The sequence below is a fragment of the Nesoenas mayeri genome (genome assembly GCF_963082525.1).
Source record: "Nesoenas mayeri genome assembly, chromosome: 3".
Lineage (NCBI taxonomy): Eukaryota > Metazoa > Chordata > Aves > Columbiformes > Columbidae > Nesoenas > Nesoenas mayeri.
The window spans coordinates 33,617,782-33,636,005 of NC_137544.1; the positions used below are offsets into that span (position 1 = coordinate 33,617,782).

Consider the following 18,224-nt stretch of genomic DNA (forward strand, 5'->3'; position numbering starts at 1 on the left):
AGTCAAAACTATTTCTAATTTTAAAAGATTCAGGAGGATAAACTGTTCCCTCCCCCAGATAGCTACTGCCTAGCTGACTAACTATACTAATAGGTCTTTGAATCTCTGTTCAGATACCAGCCTCTCCCAACACACGAAATATCTGGGTTTCACTTAAGTCACTTTGCACAACCTCAGACTAAACACAGAATGAAACCTGCCTGTATCTGGGTCATATTTCAAATCACTGAGTGGTCCGCAATGATCTTCAAGCTGGCATGGAATGGGACATGCTGTTCTGTGTGAACTTTCCCACTTAGCTGCAGAAATGCCTACCTACCCAGGTTGTCCTCTGCAGGGGCTGTGACCTTGCTTGTGTAGGATAACCAGCATGGTACAGTGGCTGCTGGAACCAAGGTGTTTTGAACAGAATCAGTTCAGTTTATCTCAGCTGTCGCTATACCTTCTCATTAATGGGTGACTGTCTCTGTCACTACTTGTTGATTCCTCTGGAGTCAACAGAGACAGATGTATTTTTGGCTTTGTGAAAATATGTACACTCAGGCAAGATGAAGGAACACACTTCTTCAACATGTTGTTTAAAATTAAATGCGTTTAGAGAAGGGGATTTTCAAACGTATTAGAAAAAAACATTTTAACAAAAGCTTGCTAGTGATTAAAAAACTGTTGCCTTTAGTACTTTATAAAGTTCGTTACTGTAAGATAGGACATCTATTTTCAGCTCTTGATACCTGCTTTGACATAGACTGAGATAATTATCTGCATTATGTAAAATATCGGTTCCCCTGAAATTAGCGCAACCAGTTTCTCTAGGTATTCTCTAAACTTGCTGTAAGGATGTACTCAGCTGTGTTGGGGCACCTCAATAATAAATCAGGAACAACCTGGTCTCGCAGTAGAGCAGCTGTATGCAGAGCAGATGCAGTCAGATTATTAAAAAGAACAAGTTGTCTTTTGAAGAGATTTATTTGTTATGAGCTAGCAGTTAAGGTAACTTTCTATCATCTTTTTCTCACAACTCTCAGGTATGTGTTTTTCTAAGCAGTAACTGCTGAATCAAGATACTCTGTCTGATGAAAAGTAATCCAGTTACTAGAGTTTAGTAAACACGACACATGGCCAGCTGAGGAGGTGTAGTAGCTGATTCCATGCATGCTCCCAGTTTGCCTCACATGAAGGACTGTCTTCATGGTAAATTAAGCTACGGTGTGTTATTTCAGAGTTGGTACAGGGTCACAGCAATAACAGTTGTCTGAGCTCCTATATCTGAGCTGCTTTGTGTTGTGGGCTCATTCCTGAAAACATAGAATATATATATATATATATATGTTAAAAAAAAAAAGTGCCATTTTTCTTAGTAAGCAATACAATTGTCTAGAGGACAGGTGTGATCCACAACGCTGTTATTGTTCTAAATGTGTCATAGGACTTGGAGGGATGGAAGTGGTTTCCTAGACTTTAGGTAAGGAAAAGACCAGACCTAAAGGTGTATCTACAAAACAAAATAAAGATCAGATTGTCCCACAGACAGGCACAGGCTGTAAGACTCCAGCATGTCTACCGGATTATCTTTTTGGGAGGGCTTGTACTGTGGTTACAGCTTCAAGGATAATGCTTGCATTACCACATTTTCTCTTCTACCATTTTTTTTTTTTAACTTATCACTTTCATCAGGTAACTTAGCATGCTCAGTGAGGAGTGCAGAAGTCTTGGATTCTGATGTTTCTCAGAAGGAAAGATTTTTTTGAGGTTTTAACCAAGGACATTGCAATGGAAAACGTGCAACTATTCAAAGGAACAGAAACACCTCTTCTGACTGAGTGTACAGATTATTCAGCTGCAGCCTTCTGTTTTCTTGCTTAATTTTTAGGAAACACTCCAGCTTCAGTTGGAGGAATGGATGACATCTACTCAGAGAATTTTGTGAGTGTGGGACACTCTACTGGGTAGGAGGAGCTATGAGTTTAAACCTGCTTGCACTACAAGAATTATAGAGCCCAATATCCCACTCCAAACTGATGTGCTACTCTATAAAAATGTGACACTATTGTTCTCAATAGTTTTTAAATGAAAATGTCATAGCTGCATTTTGATTTCACGTCAATAATAACAGCTTGTCCCAGGATAGTTTGTTTTCAGCCCAATTAGGGATGTTACCAGTGAGTTTTAAGGACTTTCAGGATTAATTAGTATTTAAGAAAGGCTTTTTTGATCCACCTTTTAAACACATTTCAGAATTCTGCCTAATGCCCATTGGGTTGCAATTCAGTTCCACAATGGAAACCAAATAAGTTTGTATCTATATAAACAGTTACAAATATTGGTGTAGCTTGCACATGCTGCCTATAGCAAGTGGCTGCTAGAGTAAAATTTTTGCAGCTCTACATCCATCCATCCATCCCTCCAGAGTGAACTGGCTGGTTCCCTGAAGGAGAGCTGAGAACTAGGCAAGCCACATACATGTATGTGAATGGACATGTATGTGAGGAAATATAGATGATCCAAGTTGATTTAGAGAGTAGATGTTGCCTTAGATATTTGCATCCCAGAAGTGCTGACTATGTTTTAACTTTGGACCTTCTAGCTGCAGCACAGAAATATGCATTTTTTCTAATAGAAATTGGAACAGCCACAGAATGAAAGGCTGTGAGAAGCAGAGAGAAAAAGAGAGGAAATATAAAAACCAGAGAGCTGTTTGCACTGTGCTGTCTAGGGACCTAAAATTGGAATGGTTAACTCCATAGGCTCTCTGTAGTCTAGAGAAGAAAAGAAAGGCTTGGGGAGTCAGTGAATTGAGTAGGAAAGAATAGAAAAAGCATTCTAGACTTTGTAAAAATAAGACTATGGTATTTGCATAGGCTGCTGGCAATTACTTCGGTGTTTTTAATGCAACAACGCTGCCACAGACTTAATATTACACCAACATATTTGTTCAATGACTGATGAACAGTTTCATTACTTGTTTTGAACTGGTGGGGTTAATTCTGAGAAGCAATGATGATACTTGCTGCGCTTTTGAGAAAGGTGGTACATCTTTACATAGTAGTGCAAGCATAATTTGCTCTTCATGTTCTGCTGTGCTAAACCACTATACAATTGCACTGAGTTCATTAATCCTTTGAGTGTGTTGTTTTATTCTGTTTTGATAACTGTCTGTCTTGAACTATGCTGATGTTCATGTACTATTTTATTGTCTATGTAAGAAATAAAGCAGAAAGCAAAGATCACACATCATGTCTAAAGAACAAGATTCTGGAAATTTTTGTGTTTCCTCAATTAAAAGAAATACTTTCAAGGAAGAAGTACATGCTGTAATAATAATTTTACCTCTCAATCTGTAGTAAGCTTGGTGACTGGCTAAAATCTGCTTCACTGATTCTTGTGGGCAGACTTTCACACCAGTTGAGAAAAAGGGTGACCTCTTTGTTCGATGTTTTGCCATGTCAAATATTCGCCTTATGGTTGATACTCTGGACCTCTTTGTTGTTCTTTCTGTTTTGTCTGACCCTGAGGCATCTGCAAGATGTTTGGCTTCACCACGGTTTATTTTATTAGGGATTTCTGCAAAAGATAAAAAATAAGCATGTACATAAACAAACATTGCATAGGCAGTGATTATCCAATGCAAGATAATGTTTGGAAAATAGGCATGAACCTAAGAGTTCTTTTTGGAACATATTATTGATGTCAGTGCCCTGACTGAATTAATGTGCTGAGGAAAAACATCCTGTGATCACACTCGAGAGGCCTGGTAACTAATTTTCTTATATCTCAACTCATGACCCTAGGACACACAGGATAGAAGATTCAGAAGCCCCAAATCTTGTTTTAAAAAATGACTTTGGGTTAGATCCACCAAAGGACACTTAGTCACTTGAACTTCATGCTACAGCACTTCACCTTGAGCATATCAGCCTGTAGGGAAATTTACAGTACAGTGATAAGTAACAGTCTAGAGCTTGGGGAAAGTAAAGCGTATCTGTATCAGCTTGCAGTGTAAAAAATTATCTATGCTGGCAGCTAAACAAAATGAGAATTAGTTTTACCTTAAATCTGCTCCCTTTTAAGATATTCTGATCTTTCCTTTGGGCTTCAAGGCACACCTCCCTTCACATCAGGCTCATAGTCTTGAACCCAGCCCAAGAACTGGACCCTGAAACAATTTCTTTCAAAAGCTGAACAGCAGTTTCTCTTTGAGGAAAGAAAGAGTTGTTTCCAGTCTCCCTCTTTCACTCCACAGTGCAGTCTCTCCTTCCCTCACATAAGCTGAAGAATTAATCAGAAGAGACTGTGATTATGTTTCTTTGTCACTAGATAATAGGTGTTGTGAATGCTCTGGCATTGTATCTTGATAGATCTTTAACTATTCCTGGAAAAGTGAAACAGCTACAGTAGAAAAAATTAAACCAGTAAGTTGGAACTGAAGATCTAGGCTTGTTTTCCTTATGGAGTTATTCAGTTATGAAAAGTGGAAATGTTTCTAGGATGTCAAAATAGGCTCAAGCATAGAAACCCTCATCTTAAAAGTCACGTAGAAACTCAGGACTCACTTTGCTGCACTTCCTAAGTATTTGTGATGCAGTACTATGTGCTATAGCAGCTAAATTCAATGAAAAAATATTGATGATGAAAATAGCACATTTATATAAGCTGAAATATGGCATTTTGTAGGAACATGTGACAGGAACCATTAGTATCTTTTAGATTATATTCCAAAATTGAGCTTACATATTAATAAAGATGTTAAAATTAATTTGGAAATACTTTTTTTGGTTGCATTTCATACAATTGATACAGTCATTACAGATGAAAAAAAAATCTAGACAGTATAAAAGATGTTTTGAAAGAGCTGCTTTGAAAGAAAAGTGTAAAATACATCGATAATTGAAAAACTTAAAGGCAGATAATGTAAGATGGGCATGGTATTTGTGTACACGAATGATGACAAATCAACTGGAAAACTTGTTTTGAAGAATGGTTAAAAAATTATAAAAGAATAATAAAAGGAAATAATATAGTTCAAAAGGAACATATTCAGTGAGAGTAATACTATATAAAAAAAAGAGTAAAAAATAATCAGTTTGCTGAAGAAAGAAGAAATGTCATATTGCATGTAACAAACACTAATTATCATGTTCTTAGGCAAATCAAGAGAAAATAAAGAAGGTAAAAACACATTATCTTGACATTTTGGAGCTGTGTTAATTAAATGTTTAAAGAAAAGTAGGCAGATAAATGATAGAGAATAATAATTGAAAATCACCCTGTTACAGAAAGAATAATACTTGAAATAAGAATGGGAGAAGTTCTACCAGATACGTCAGTATACATATACATAGGTATATACATATATGTCTCAGTTCTTATTTAACTTTAAAATGACCACCCAATGCTTGCTGTGGAGAAATCATAATAATGAGATGTATATTACGAGGTAGGTGGTACTCCGATATGGAAAAAGGTGACTGCTTGATTCTGTCAATGTTGTATGAAAGGCGGGAAGTTGTACAAGGAAGGCAATAGGTGATTGTTATTGCCTTGTAAAGCATGCCAGAGACAGTGTAGGCAGCCTAATTTTTTCAGGGCAATTTAAAATGATGATGCAATCATGTAATGTTTGTTGTTAAATTAAATGGAAATAATTTTTCCACAATAGTGTCAGATCTTGAACCATAAGCTGCAGAAAAGGAATTTCTCCTGTGAACATATAGCTCTGGATCCGTCAGAAACCACAAGTAGCCAAATACTAGATTAGTGGGGACACCGAATTATTTGGATGGTGTATGGGGTGAGAGCGGAAAAAAATCTTGAAGATGACCCCTGAAATGCTCTAGTAGAAAATATCAAAAATCTACATGGAAAGTAGTGAGTTGTAAGTCTATTACCTTTTAAAAGCTGTATTAACTACAATGGCCCAGATGCCCAGGCAATCTGACCAACTGGGGCAGAGGATTTTGTCACTAAGCTCCTTCATCGCTTTTCTATGGAGCAGAGGTCTATCTTGAAGGATTTGCTTCTTCCCTAGGATTTAGCCCTTAGTCATTAACTTGAATTAAGAATTATGCTATTCATAATACTGACAAAGGAGATGATTCTCTAACGATTGTTATAATGATTTCACATTCTCTGTGTTAGTGTCACTGTTTGTATTTTTCATTCTGAGAACATGACCATACATTATTTGCTTCCAGTTATCCCTGTTCTGCTAGCCTATTCAGGGTAGGTGTAAACTTTTTCTTTTTTCATTCTTTCCCTTCAATTTCAACGTTTTAAAAAAATTCTGTTAATATTTTTGTTTAGTAAATTTCTCTTACTAGAACAACTTTTGTTATCATCAGTTCTTGAAATCGCTTTTACTAAAATTAAGCAAAATTTGAGATGAAGGAAGAATCAACCCCTTTCTCCACATGATTGTCCAATACTTATTTCCTAATATTTACTCAATATGAGTGGAAAATCTCTGTCTTTTGGAACAAATATTTTTTTTCCCTAATACTTCAGACCTGGGATTTCCCTTGTTACTGTGGAAATTCTGAACTGAGACATTTTAACCTAAGAATGCCAGATGGTTCAGCTGCGTGCTTTACTATAGTATGCCTCCATCTAGAAATTTGTAGATGCTTGGCTTTCAGTTTCCTGGGTTGAAATAAAATCTAAATAGACCTATTCTATTATGAAATTGGAGTGGTTCCAATTTTATGGGGTACATCATTGATTGTGTAAAAAATCCCAATAATATCAGGTTAGTTTACTATTTTTAAAAGAAGTCGTTTAAATATTTTTGCTCTTATTCTCTTATCTTAACCAAACATAAGCAGTTAACATATTTAGTGCTTATCTGCACAATTTGACTTTTTTATTTAACTCTCTTCTTTCACAAAGGTGACTGTCTCAGTTTTACCTTTAAAAGGTATGCCTAAGATTTTTAGTTTTCTTTGATGTTTCTATGTCAGAAGAGTAGATATCTGTCAAAATTTGGTAACTTTTTACTGTGCATTAGCTTCATTTCCAGGGTGCCTTAAATAAAATTGTAAGTCTCCTTCCTTATTCTCACATGAAAGAATTTACATAGTTGTCCCCATTTTCCAGGTGGCATATTTGAGAAAAAAAGTTGAGGTAGTTTTAGCATGGTGATCTACAGAGTCACTGTCAGCCATTATTAACATTTGGAGTTCCTGACCTTTGGTACCGAACTTAGATAAATACAAAAAAAGATTTTCAAAACATAAGGCGATTTTTAAAGTATGATATTACAATCTTTTTTGTATGGGACATAATCAAAAGTGCTTTGATGACCATACAGATCTCTCAGGCACATAGTACTGTTCTTCAGGTTTTGTTTTCAGGCAGATAAACAGTATTGCTTTCTCAAATGAAAAATATGAAAACCTGAGAATTAGGCTAGGTCTTTACCCTGTGTCTCTTGAAACCTGCGTTATGAATTTTACAGCCTCCCTTAAAAAAGAAAAACAGGAGAAATACATTTCAAAGGTGAGAGTTCCTATGTATTTTTAATTATCTGCATTATTAAAAAGGAAAAGTGTATTGTTATTTAACTGGATTCTAGAAAAAAAAAATGAAGCCATTCAGATAATTGATTGGCAGGATTCCCTTTTACTTACTTTTATAAACACAGGAGCAAGAAGCTTATATTCATACCTTTTTTTTTTATGTAACTATTGGATGCATTTCTATACAGCTTTATTCATTTCTAGCTGTTAATACTGTCACTTTTGGGAGGCCTGCAGTTTTGGTGTGGGTTTTGTTTTTTTTCAGCAATGTAGGCAATCTCAGTGTAGGAACATTTACTGGCAGCATTAATTTGGAAGTAACTTCTAGTTTGATTTGACCTTAGAAAATCAGGATGTCATTGCATACAACGAGAAGATTTAAAAGAATGATAACTAAAGGTTTCAGCAGCAAAAATCAGGGTGACATCAAGACAAAACTTTTGAAGTGTTAATAATTCATCATTAAAACCATCACAAGGTTTGACATGTATGAAGAAGCAAATTAGTGTGAAAAATAAGTGGATGTTCTTAGGATAAAGAGGAACGCTTGACTGATAAATGAGACATATTGCCTTCACAGTAGAATAATTATTAATTAAAAGACAATGCTTATTTAAGGGGAACTGCTGAAATAGGACAAGAGGAAAGCTTATCTGAGGGTTAGTTCAACAAAAATCCTATAAATATGTTGTTGTGATGCAATTAAATATACAGCAGGGCCAACAGCTCCTGTGTTGGTAATTTAAGCAGTACCAAAAGCAGGGATGACTAGTTATGGAGAGTTGATCCTGAGATCTCTGAAAGGGATGATCAGTGTAAACACTAGATAGAAACACAATATACAAATAGAGGTAACATCCTGGACTCCTTACTTAGAGTCATTCTTCTCCTGTCATGACAGCAGACAGTATGCTGAATTCTAATGGCATTTCCCAGTGACAGAGAGGGTACCCATGACATGTCCTCTTCTTATATCTGTTTTTTCATCTTTTTTATGCCACAGTGCCTCAGTGCTAGTTGCATGGGATGGAAGGGGCTTTGAAGACCAGGGACTGATTGATTGAGATGTGTCATGGTGTTATCATCAAATGCAGCCTAGATCCTGCGTATAAGTACCAGGAGCAGCACCTATTTTCTCCCAGAGAATTATGCAAAAACCTCTATCTTCCCTTGCAGATGTCCAATAGAGGCCATTTCTTTGTACTTCTGCTGATGTTCAAGGCTGCTTGCTGCCAGTGCTTCGTCAGACACTGTAGCTCTGACTGTGTTTGAGTTACATTTCCAAGCTTGTTTTCACAACTGTGAAGGCTCCCAGCTCTAAAATCTGAGAAAATGGAATCTCATAATAGAAAAGTTAATACTAATGTTCATTCTGCTCAGGTCCTGTCTCTGAGAGCTCTGTTCTCTTATACACAAGATTATATATCTTGCTTGTACTTATTTTTGGCTCCAATATATTAAACTATTTTTAATGCACACAGTGAAAGAACTTCGAGAGGAATTGAGGGGACTTGGATCCAAGAATTGTTGTATCCTGGTGGGTGGTGGGTCTTATCTGAGAGCTAACTGGCATAGCTGAGAACTATGGGGGTCAGGTCAAGGCCTCCAGCTTGGAAGACCCTGTGTTCACTTGACCAATGTTCACTAGCAAACTTTCAGCACAAGTACCACAAAGCTGGTGTCTACACACCCAGCGCTATGGAACCTTTTATGTAACTACTGATATCTTGTGTTATGCAAGACTCAGCATCGCCTTACACGTCAGGAGGTGCTAGGCCCTGCCTGTGCAATGGGGACTTTGTACTGAAGACAAAATACACCTGATCCCTGTACCTCTTGCTTGGATTCAGCATGACAAAACATCTCCTGCACATGTTCACAAGTTGTGCTCAAGCTCTCTATGACACAGGAGAGGAGATCCACACTCCTGCTTTGAAGGCAAGTTCTGTAAATTTCAGCCTTCTAAAGATTATGTTCTTGTTTTGAATTAGATCTCTGCCAAGGGATTTTCCTTCTTGAGAACTAAGGAAAGTGGTGGGTTTTCATAAATCTTGCCTCTTGGCAAGAATGCATAATCATACTCTTTTAAACATTTATGAAAGATGAAGAATTTAGTTACTGTTAACATAGTTCTCAACTAAAAGGTCCCATGAGTCATTATGTGATATATTCCTGTTGTTATCCTTATGTTAAAAATACTAAATGTTTGGTCATAGTGAAACAATCTACACTTCAGAACATATGTCGAAATAAACTGGAGATTAATATGAGAAAGTATTTTGAAATATATGGTATAAAAATGAAAACGTTAAATGTCTAAATTTTAATAAAAACTCAAAACCTTTTGTTTTAATGGTGTCACAGTCAAAGCTAGGAGATGGCATTAGATAATAGTTATTTGCAGAAACCTTTAAATTAACCTGGATTTACATTTCAGTACCAAACATCATCACTGTCATCAACCAATATGCTTTGGAATTTCAGTAAATGTGAAGAATTTAATTTCTGCAAGTAGGTAACACTTAGAAACTAAGCTAGATATCATATTTGTTCAGATGTTCCCCTCCACTCACACAAATCTGTGTGGTTTCCTAAGCCAAGTGGAGAAACACAGTTATTAACCAACTTCAGAAAACAAGCTAGGAAGATACTTTAAAACTATTTTATCAAAATTTATACTTAGGCCTTTTAACAGGCAAATATAATTTTTCTCCCTCTCTAAATAGACTATTTGGTAGTGTCTTTGCATTATGCTAACTGTAAAAAACCAATTATGATGAATTATCTACCTATTAGAGTTGAGAATAGAAAACATAATATGCCACTGGCAACATTCTCCTGCTTTTGTGAATCCATGTTCATAACAAATGCAATCTGTAACAGCTGCAAATATTGAACATGCTGAAAGCTTTGTGAGTCAGCACATGTGATTTTGACACATTTCCTTCCTACCTGAAAAAACATCAGAAGAAACTCATGTTTACCTTGACATCATATGTCTCATTTAAGGTAGAAATATATACCATCTCTTTCAAACAGGTAAGTGCAAATTCTGGTAAAGATTTTTCCTTATTATTCCTCAACTCTACTAACCACTGCTATTGGAATTCATAAAAAGTATCAAAGGCCATTTATGGTTTCATTGCCAACATCTGAATCCTGTAACAGTCTGCTTAAGGTCCAGGACATGGACTAGAAACATAATTGAAGAATTATTGGTTTCAATGTAGACTTATGAAACATATATCTATTTGTATTTCCTTGGCCATTTTAAAAACATTTGACCTGAAAGGCTGTTCTATTATCTGAGATGGTTTACACCAAAGGATGCAAGAAAATGCTTTATGTGTTCGAGTAGTTCTTGGAGGGATACATCCAGTCCACAGTGATTAAATGCTCACTTGAGCACCTCTGCTATTCATTTTCTAATCAGTCTTACTTTGGATGCACAGCAATCCTCTGTGAAAGTCAGTGAGGCAGCATAAATTCAAGTTCCAGCAATATTTTGCCCCGCATGTCAACATTTCAGGAATTTTGATGGTGTGAGTCAGAATCTCAGTGCAGAATAGGCTTATCGAGTTGTATTCAGAGATGATGATGGTCAGAGTTGTTGGCATATGAGAAACCTTCCAGGAGCCAGAAGCCACAGTGACATCTGTTTGCTTGGACTTGAGTGACTGGAACTGGTCAGTTTTACTCACAGTTTAGGGGCACTCATCATGCAATACAATTTACAGTAACTGGTTAATTGACTCCATCTCATTCTGATGGAGAGTGACTTAGACTTAACCTTACTTAACTAAGTTATGTGTCAAAGCTGCACAGATCAAGTTAGGTTGGGAGGACACTGAGGTCACCTTGTCCAATTCCTTGCTCTAAGCATGGCCAAATTCTGAGCTAGATTAAATTGATCTGGTTTTGAGGGAGAAGAAGAAAGGGACGAGAACTTGATTAGAAGTGTCTTCATTTTGTGCTGTAACCACAAAATCACAAAATGAAAGATGAATGCTTTACTGTTTCCTATCTGAAACTGATGGGGTTTCTATGATCTGTGTTGACTCATATGTATGAAAGGTACACCTGGAGCAATCCCACTAAAACTAGTATGTCCAGTAACAGAGTTACCAACATTGTTAATACTCAATTCGATAAAGTCTGAGAGAGGCGTTGAAAGATTCAGAGTGGCCAATAAGAAAGTAATTTTGGCTCTGCACTGAGCAGAAATTTAAAAGCCAGTAGAACTTCACCACTGAAAAGATAAGCATGGTGGCCTAAGTACAACTAGCCATGTAGCTATGAATCTGGGTCCTACTGATTTGCAGACACCTATATGGCTTGGCAGTTGCTTTGAGAATCAGCCCACTAAACTCTATCATTCTGCTTTGTGACTGCAATGCTTCTTACACATCAGGGCTTCAGCTTCTGCATTACATCTCAGGACCTCATGCTTTTGTGAAATGAGGATGATAGTGTTTTTCTGTCAGACAGGCATATTGTAAGGTCAAAAATGATGGTATGTTTGCATAAAATGCTAAGGCATGCTACAATTATGTAAGGGTATATAAACACACACTGTGGCAGGTGTCAGGTTACTCCCAGGTGATTGTTAATCTTATGTTTTCCAGATATGTTACTATTCTAAAGTGTCCAGTAAATAGCAGCTGACAGTGACTAAATGCCAGTATATGTGCATATAAAAGCAGCCAGACTGATACATACTTCTTTTTAGGAAGTGTATTGTGTTATTCAACATCACACATTCCTAAGGCAAAGAAATTGTTTGAAGTACAGCTGGGCTTGCAAAGTGTAAAGTGCATGGAATGTTCAGGATAGTACACCTGATTTCCAATAAAAAAGGAAAATATGTGTAATACAGAATAAGCAGAATACTCATTTTAATTCCAAAGGGGCTGGGAATAGGACAGAGGTATAAAAGCAGAGGAGAAAATGTATATTTAAATTATTTTAAAGAATCAAAATGCAGTAGAATGCGTACAAAGTTTTCCTTCTGGGAAGAAGAAAATGTGTTTGCTACATCTGTTTAATGTTGGCTGTGTTGCTCAGTGCACTGCTGATGCCACTGGGATACCACAATTAGCTGAGAAATGGAGAACAGAATAGACAATAATATGGATTTCTAGCAGGTTAAGATTCCAAGTAAAGCTGCTTTATTGCAAACTGTAAATTAATGTCCTGTAAAGGCAGAAAACCTTTTATTATTAATAGTGGCCATCTTATCCAAAAGTGTTTTCAGAGAAAAAATTCCACACGTCTAACTGTTCATTCACATGTAGTTCACTGATCACTATAGTATAGATGCGATTGTATATGGAATTAATCTTCAAGGTTCAGTGACAATATTCTAGTATTTTTATTCAAGTTTTGCTCTTAGGAAATAGATAAGATTAAAACCCGTATATAATCCAGTGTCACATTTGTTTAGGAAGGGGAAAAAAACTGAGTTTTCTTTTCTTTCTAAGTACAACCTAGAAAGGTACCTTCAACTTGGTAATTTTTATGGATAAATGTAGAAAATAGTCTTAGTGCAAAAAACAGATGTCTTTTTTATTTTTTTCTTTTTCTTTGAAGCCTTATGGTCTTTAACTTCCCTTTCCCTTTGGCACAAATGTGCTTAACCCTTTTTTCAAGAGCAATTATAGTAATGAAGAGCTGCAACACTTATTGCTGAACTGGAACAGCCGAGCGGGAAAGGGTAAGTCAGAATGAATTAAAATGATTTCATAGAGCACACACAAAGCCTTTGTGTCCTAAAGAATGACTGAGTATATAGAGGATATTTACTTGTTGAATGAAAAATAACACTAAACAGCCTTTAATGCTCGCTGACTCCCTTTCATTCTCAGTATCAAGTGCTAAAATAAAGTTATATTTTTGGGAGTTCAGAGCTCCTCTGTGTTTTGCTATTTAGTCTGGATTTTCCGTGGTTTACAATTCAACAGTTAAAAATTACTGTTATATTTTGCACATAGGTATTTTGGTGTCACAAAGGTTTTATTGCCCTCACTTTCCATTCCCACTGTTAGAGACAGTTTGTGTCAGGACAGTGGCAAAGACCTGAGTTCAGGTCCTGAGGTCATTTCCTGGATTCTGGCACTAGTCATGGCCAAAGATAAACACTCTATCTGTAAGGTCTTTGTTTTGCTCCCTACAGTTTCCTGTTTGTTTGCTGTGGAATTTGAGGTGCTCCTGGACAACCTCCAAATGACTGGGAGAAGGACTCTTTTGGTCCTAAAATAAGGATGGGTATGAAGGACCAAAAGACATTATTGAGCAAACTCTACTTTTTTAACCCATTTTTTGTTAAATATTGATGTGAGTAAATTGGGAATTTGAATTTAAGATAGTTTTGTTCATGAGGAAAAAAAAAATCAACTGATTAACCTTATAAATATTTAGAGATTATAAGCCCTATGTTATTTCTCTTAAGATGGCACAATTTTATATCTTAGTCTCTTATTTCCTAGTCTGTCACAGTTGACATCTACTGCAAACTTGAATATCCATAAAAGCCTCAAGTCACCCATGTTAGGATCACTAGTTAGTGATTAATACAAGTATACAGACGATTGGAACAGCCCGCATACTTTTGAAAATATTTTCTGTAAGTACCTAACAGTTCTGGAATCATCTCTGCTACGGTAAAGAAGGTTCTTAACACAAGCATTAAGTTTTTTGAGATTCGTGTGCATATGTTTAAGATAACATAGTTTTAAAACATTATATATGGCATGACTAACTGACATGAAAAAATTATTATGCATTTACATATGCCACGTGCACTTTATAAAACTGGTGCGAAGGTATTTTTCAAATTATCATTCACATGCTTGTATAAAAAAATATTTTCTCCTCTGAAAGCCACCAAAAGTGAGAAAATTCCAACACCGCTACATAAGCAAGATGCTATGTGAAGCTTATTATTGGTTGTTGATAAATGTTGATAAATGTTTTATGCTCCAAGTCTTCAACTACATCTCTTATGGAGATGATATACAGTTCTCTATTCCTCTCTCTCAAGATAACTTCCCAGAATTTTGCTGAAGTATTTTATGGGAAATGTATCATAACGTACAATCACAATTTGTAGTGGATGAAACCGTGTGATCCCACTTTTTACATTATCACTTTCTCAGTTCATGATTATAAATATGAACTGTAATGATAACATCATTACCTGATATTCATTCTATTTCTTTCCATCATAGAATATGCAACTTAAATGCAAAAGCAGCGCATTTTGATATACCTTTTCTTCTTGTCAGACATTAACTATTACTCACTCATTTTTTTTTCCACATTTCCAAAATATCATTAAAGATTAAATTATACTATTTACATGGAATGAAAAAGTAAAATCAAAGAACAACAGAATATAAATCTAGTGTTAACTAATAATACATTACTTTTTTTTTTTTTCCCATGGATTTTTTCAGTACTGTAATTGTCCACTAGAGAAGATTTACATCATTTCAGTGAGATACAAGAACTGTGCTTTTTAAAGAAAATTTTGTGCAAAGAGAAGCAAGACCAAAAAAGATGAATAAATAAAACTTTCCAAGCAGTACTGACAGCAGACTATGTTTCACACCATCTCTTTAACAAATATTTAAATATCGTTGAGGAGACTTCTCTTTTATCATTTTACATTCTTTGCATTTAATTAACATGCTTGAGACTGGCATAAAATAGGAGGTCATTGACTTGGGCAAACATAAAGCAGTTGCAATGTTGGGTTTTAATTCCATTATATAAATATCAAAGCATAAATGGAAAACTTAGTAAGAAACCTCCCCCCAAATTAAACATGTGCCCCAAGGCTCTATGTATATTGGACACAGAGCTGAAAAGGGAAAAATCACATCACCATCTCTTCTTTTATGTTGTTCAAGAAGATTAACTGTTGTTGTGAACTTTTTAATCTTTAAGAGGAGCAATAGTTGCTGTTGTACTAAATACAGAAGAAATGTCTGTATTTCTGTTTTCTTGCAAATAATTTTGCAATTATTATTATAGTAATCCTTACTAGAATTGTTATTTTATTTGTGTATTTGTCAGTATGATTTCTTCTTCCAGAATTTGTATAAAAGTTTTTAGAGTTCAGGTCATGTCTCGTATATATGAAGATATACTTTACTACTTTCTCTTCATCTCAAGAATGACAGACCATCTTTAACAACGTCAGTACTTCGATGTTCCTTCAGCTATTTTGCTCCTTTCATATAATTGTTTTTGAAATTACTTTTTTTTTTTTTATAACAGAACATATGCAGGTGAATCAAAACTAAATGGCATCTCTTATGGAAATTGTAAAGCCTGCGAAAAACACATAAATCTTATCAACATTTCTTTTTCCAACTTTATAACAGTGTCAGTAACTGTACTGACTCTAGGTGAATCATCAAAACACGACTTTCCAGACAAATAATTCTATAATGTGAAAATACCCTGATTTTTTTTTTTTTTTCAGTATTCATAATGTAAATTCATATAAACCTTTAATATATGAACTTACCTCTGCTTCCCTGAACTTGGAGAGAAAGGCAAATGATAAAAAATATTAATCCAGTTTTCAAATTCATGCTGTCTATTGATCATTCACAGTTTTCAAGAACAATCATGCAGGAAATAAGAATATTTATCTCAAGCAAGAAGAATTTTGTTTTCTTAAAGAACCAAAATCCCAGAGGTCTTCCCTCTTATTTTTCAGGTGTCTCCAGCTTTGGGCTGCATTGAATTGCAACTAGGCAAAGACTGCAACAGGTACGAGAATGCAAAAGCTGGACAAACCACTCCAACACACACACTTCTAGCCTGGGGGAATAGAGTGGCAAGACAAGAGTGACGAAGTTTTAAAAAAAAGCAGTGTCTGTTTCTGGAATAATCTGTTTATCTGCTGCTCAGACATAATCCCTCTTACGGTCCAGCTGGAAGAGCTTTCTTCATCTTATTAACCTTCTGGAGCAGCATCTGTCAACCCCAGAAGACTTCAGCAGCATCATGATAAACAACGGAAGTTTCTTCTAGTGCCCATTGCCTTTGAACATTGATCCTTTGGGCATTCTGGAGGTATGGCGTGTGAGCAGAGGAGAAATCATGGGGACAGCTAAATGTGCTATTTCCAAACCGGTGTTCATCAAATCCAGGGAATTTTCATTGAAGAGGAAGACGGCTTTTTCTGAAAGAATATATGATACTCAACTTTTCCGCTGCATATGTCTTGGAAGCCTCTCTCCCTTCTCACACCAAAAGGTTGCTTCCTATCAGGGCAGTGATGATGATGTTCAGTGACAGTGGTGAAATTATGTGACTCAGCAGTAAATCACAGCAGTGTTCAGGGCTGGCACAATCTGATGCCAAACTGGGAGTGGGGGAGGGCAGATGCTGCATGGAGGGAGAATAAGAAAAGATTGTGGGAAACGCTGTTGCAAGTACATAACTATAACCAGGCCAAGAACTGGCAGTGAGTGAATACACCTTTCAAACATTCTATTCCAGTTTCCCAAGTAACTATTCCGGTTACACATTCGGCATGTACAAGTCTTCCATACTGACTTTTTTTTTTTTTTTTTCCAGAATGTTTTTTACTGTTGCTTTACACCTAAAACACCAGGTGGGTGTTTGTAATGGTCTGTCTCCCTTAAAGATTTTTGTGTGACTGTGCTTTAACACAGGAAGTATCCAGACTAGCAGCAAGAGTCTGTAACTATGAGTTACTTTAAGAACAGCCTTTGTTTGAACCCAATCAGTATTCTATTTTTACTTAGGATTTAAACAATAGTAACCTCCCTCCCTTCCCAAGACTGCCTAATTTTAACTACACAGACCAGTTAGTAGAGAGACAGGGCTAGGATCAAACAGTATTTTTTTTTTTAATTTTTATTTATTTTCACAATCTTTTTCTGATTTTCAGTGCTCATTTTAATGCTTTATGTGTATTTTTTCATTAACACTGTTTTATTGTTATAACAAAACAAATTAGGAATACCTTGCCAGCAGCAAAATGCAAAGTAACAGTGGAGATGATTAGGATTTCTGCTGGAGAAAATTTGAGTATTATTTAAGGATTATTCTTAAGCAGTATCAATAGTTGCCTTTACATACTTTATGTATCATAATCATGTGGTATATAGTGTAGTCATGTAAGTAATACCTCTTCGAACCGGGGAAGCTTTAGCAAGCATTTACAAGCATGTCATAGTTGAAAGATGGAGTTGCCCCCAAAATGTTATCTTATTTTGAGTTGTTTCTCTGCAATGATTGAAAGTGTAGGGAATTTTTTCAAGGGTGATGGAATCCACTGTTTCTGGTGACATCTGAAAGTGTGGGACTGGCGAAAGTCACAGATTATTTCCTCAGAGCACCCTAAGTAACAAACTCTCTATGGAATTTGGTAGGAACGTGATCCTTTAATTCCATTAAGAATCTAATTTAAGCACCAGACTACATTTTGAAAATGTGCAATAAAGAGATTTACTTAATTACTATGCAGAGACTTGTTAGTGAAGCCTGAGTGAGGAATCAAAAATATCTTATCAAAGTTTTCATTTAAAAATGTATTTTTGAGCACTTCACATACTGGAGAAGACAAACATTTAATAAAACATACATTTATATTTCAGAGATTAAGGAACAGGAACAATCCTAGAACACACCACAATGTTGTATACCTTGACAGTGTCCAAGTATGACTTA

At 35.9% G+C, this 18,224-nt stretch overlaps 1 protein-coding gene across 1 annotated transcript in view; it reads right to left on the reverse strand.

Annotated features, from left to right (window-relative positions):
- IMPG1 (interphotoreceptor matrix proteoglycan 1) overlaps window positions 1–16,111 on the reverse strand; it is a gene marked incomplete at both ends in the record, with an annotated part of 57,319 nt that extends 41,208 nt beyond the window's left edge. Inside the window, 2 exons of the mRNA XM_080341400.1 lie at window positions 3,328–3,561; window positions 16,045–16,111. Coding sequence (XP_080197526.1) covers window positions 3,328–3,561; window positions 16,045–16,111 — 301 coding nt within the window. The remainder of the gene's footprint in view (window positions 1–3,327; window positions 3,562–16,044) is intronic.
- Window positions 16,112–18,224: the final 2,113 nt, after the last annotated feature.